Here is a 4,074-nt window from a genome sequence, read left to right as displayed (position 1 = left end):
GGTAATTTTTATTTTGTATTGTGTTGTCGGGGGTGGGGCTAGAACCTGTGATGAGGGCATGGTATTGGTGTATTATTTAAGTTTTGAAATTATTTTACATTTTTTTAAACTTTTCTATTCATTTTATTATTATATTAATATAATAATAATAATAATAATAATAAATAATATAAATAGTAATAATAATAATATAATGAAATAATAATAATACAAATAATAATAATAATAATAATAATAATAATAAATATAACAATAATAATAATATAATAATAATAATACAAATAATAATAATAATAATAATAATAAAATAATATAAATATTAATAATAATATAACAATAAATAATAATACAAATAATAATAATAATAATAATAATAATAATAATAATAATAATAAAATAAAATAAATATTAATAACAATATAACAATAAATAATAATAATAATAATATAAATAATAATAATAATAATAATAATATAATAATTAATAATAATCATAATATCATAATATTAATAATAATAATAATAATATAAATATTAATAACATAACAATAAATAATAATAATATAAATATTAATAATAATATAACAATAAATAATAATAATAATAATAATAATAATAATAAAAATATAAATAATAATAATAATATACATATTAATAATAATATAACAATAAATAATAATAATAATAATAATAATAATAATAATAATAAATATATTATATTCATTATTTTTTGCATTGTGTCCCGATTAGATCATAATAGACCTTTGGGGAAATCTGATCACTACTTATTTTGGTGGGGGAGGCTGATTTTCCCTGTAACTGGGGCTGATACCCTAATCTGAAAAATTGTGTTTCATGGTGCCCCTGTATATTTCCAAAAAGGTGCAATGAAGGTATGCAGGGGGTGATGAAACTGGCATGTGATATCTGTGCAGGTGCACATAGATGAAGCTTCTGAGTTTGGTGAAGGTTTGTACCTCCTTATAAATCAGGCGCATCCTCCACCGGTGCAGGAGATATGGAGACTGGCATTGAAGTCTTCCTAAGTTTCCCCCTATAGGTGGCGCTGTACAGGGTCTGAGCACACGGCTTGGTGAATAAATATGTCGCCATATACTTGTAGCAGTTTTATCTATTGTCTGCTCAGACAAGGAGTCGCCACATATGTTGGGAAGATTTACAGGGTCTGTTTTGTCTCAGCAGATCCTGATACAATGTCTCCAGTGCAGATCCTCCTCGTCACTTCGGGACTTCTTCTTCTGGGTTCTGCTTCATGTTCTCAGTCAAACCAAGATGTATCAGATTTCAGCGACTTCGCAAGAAGGCATATAGTCACCGATGAGACGCTTTTTACAAGCTGTACACATTACATGAGGAGCAAAGGAATCTCTACTGTGAATGGTAACCGATGCAAACCAGTCAACACCTTCATCTTCGACTCGAGGGAGGAGGTCAAAAGAATATGTCCAGAAGGCAGCAACAAAATGTGCTGGAGTCTAAATACTTTTATGGTGATTGTTTGTAGCCACGTAAAAAATTCAATGCCACCAGACTGTAAATATACCAAGAAAGAAGATACACGAAAATATATAGAAGTAAAATGTGAGAGCGGAGAACCCGTGCATCTTAATAGAACAAACAAGACTCCTCCGTTTTCTGAGTGTAGATGTACAGCAGTCCTTATATAAGGCTCCTATAGATGGCTTTCCATAGTCTGAGCGCAATGTATAACCCTTGAAACCCACCTGAAGACTGATAAACATCTTCTAGATCCCCAGACCTGCTGCAAGACATATGAGGTGGTAATAGACGTGTTAGCGCCTGTGACGATGTTCTCCGCCGCTTTCTATCATTTATGTGTTACAAAAGCAATGTAATAATAAACTCTATCCAGATCTTACTCTCCGCGTCTTCATTTTCCTTCCTTAAGTTACTTTGTACAACTTCTACCTATTGGGTCTCCTGATGTCAGGTGTTGAGAAATTCTTTATCAATTCAAAGGTATCTGTGAGGATTTGAACCCAAGACCCTGAGGAGGTAAGGCTGTTATTTTACTGACTAAGCCACAAACTCTATTGGGTTTGATAGAGTTTTTTTTTCTTATATCAAGCTGCAATAGTAATGTGGGGTATATTATTATATGGGGGTGTGGGTATATGTAACTGTGCCCTTTTATAAAGGCCACTCCCCTTTAAAGACCACTCCCCTTTAAAGGCCCACTCCCCTTTAAAAGGCCACTCCCACTTTTGCCATGTTGCAACTCTATGAAGGGCTCTTCCCACCAGAGAAGAGAAGGCGGACCTCCACTCAGATGCAAAGGTCACATGATTTGCAACAGGGGCCCGGTAATGTAATACAAGGGGTGCCCAATGCAGATAGTCTAGGGCTCGGCGCTGTACATGACACACCAGAGGCATAAACCAATGGTGGTGGGTGCCAATATGTTGTAGTGAGTAGGGTCTCCATAGCGCCCCCATCCTGTGGGTGAAGTGTATTAATACTGACCATAAACACTCCTATATAAGTAATCAATAGCCATTATAAGAGTTCAATTGCACAGTATATACTCTATATAATCAGACTATAAAGTACAGTCCTATGAAAAAGTTTGGGCACCCCTATTAATCTTAATCATTTTTAGTTCTAAATATTTTGGTGTTTGCAGCAGCCATTTCAGTTTGATATATCTAATAACTGATGGACACAGTAATATTTCAGGATTGAAATGAGGTTTATTGTACTAACAGAAAATGCGCAATATGCATTAAACCAAAATTTGACCGGTGTAAAAGTATGGGCACCTCAACAGAAAAGTGACATTAATATTTAGTAGATCCTCCTTTTGCAAAGATAACAGCCTCTAGTCGCTTCCTGTAGCTTTTAATCAGTTCCTGGATCCTGGATAAAGGTATTTTGGACAAACAATTCGCGTTCAGTTAAGTTAGATGGTCGCCGAGCATGGACAGCCCGCTTCAAATCATCCCACAGATGTTCAATGATATTCAGGTCTGGGGACTGGGATGGCCATTCCAGAACATTGTACTTGTTCCTCTGCATGAATGCCTGAGTTGATTTGGAGCGGTGTTTTGGATCATTGTCTTGCTGAAATATCCATCCCCGGCGTAACTTCAACTTCGTCACTGATTCTTGAACATTATTCTCAAGAATCTGCTGATACTGAGTGGAATCCATGCGACCCTCAACTTTAACAAGATTCCCGATGCCGGCATTGGCCACACAGCCCCAAAGCATGATGGAACCTCCACCAAATTTTACAGTGGGTAGCATGTGTTTTTCTTGGAATGCTGTTTCTTTTTGGACGCCATGCATAACACCTTTTTTTTTATAACCAAACAACTCAATTTTTGTTTCCAAAATGAAGCTGCCTTGTCCAAATGTGCTTTTTCATACCTCAGGCAACTCTATTTGTGGCGTACGTGCAGAAACGGCTTCTTTCTCATCACTCTCCCATACAGCTTCTCCTTGTGCAAAGTGCGCTGTATTGTTACCGATGCACAGTGACACCATCTGCAGCAAGATGATGCTGCAGCTCTTTGGAGGTGTCTGTGGATTGTCCTTGACTGTTCTCACCATTCTTCTTCTCTGCCTTTCTGATATTTTTCTTGGCCTGCCACTTCTGGGCTTAACAAGAACTGTCCCTGTGGTCTTCCATTTCCTTACTATGTTCCTCACAGTGGAAACTGACAGGTTAAATCTCTGAGACAACTTTTTGTATCCTTCCGCTGAACAACTATGTTGAACAATCTTTGTTTTCAGATCATTTGAGAGTTGTTTTGAGTAGCCCATGATGCCACTCTTCAGAGGAGATTCAAATAGGAGATCAACTTGCAATTGGCCACCTTAAATACCTTTTCTCATGATTGGATACATCTGGCTATGAAGTTCAAAGCTCACTGAGGTTACAAAACCAATTTTGTGCTTCAGTAAGTCAGTAAAAAGTAGTTAGGGGAATTCAAATCAATAAAATGATAAGGGTGCCCATACTTTTGCACCGGTCAAATTTTGGTTTAATGCATATTGCGCATTTTCTGTTAGTACAATAAACCTCATTTCA

The 4,074-nt window shown here is 35.8% G+C and overlaps 1 protein-coding gene across 1 annotated transcript; it reads left to right on the top strand.

Moving 5' to 3' along the window:
- Positions 1-1,213: 1,213 nt before the first annotated feature.
- Positions 1,214-1,687, top strand: LOC142204625 (ribonuclease pancreatic-like). Its single transcript, XM_075275933.1, has one exon. The coding sequence runs from the start codon at positions 1,214-1,216 to the stop codon at positions 1,685-1,687; it is 474 nt and encodes a 157-aa protein (XP_075132034.1).
- The last annotated feature ends 2,387 nt before the right edge of the window (positions 1,688-4,074 follow it).

Source organism: Leptodactylus fuscus, chromosome 5, assembly GCF_031893055.1.
Source record: "Leptodactylus fuscus isolate aLepFus1 chromosome 5, aLepFus1.hap2, whole genome shotgun sequence".
NCBI classification, from domain to species: domain Eukaryota; kingdom Metazoa; phylum Chordata; class Amphibia; order Anura; family Leptodactylidae; genus Leptodactylus; species Leptodactylus fuscus.
This window is presented reverse-complemented; position numbering and strand designations above follow the sequence as displayed.

Coding starts and splice junctions, on each gene's coding strand:
- LOC142204625 (XM_075275933.1), top strand. CDS start 1,214: ATGTCTCCAGTGCAGATCCTCCTCGTCACTTCGGGACTTCTTCTTCTG.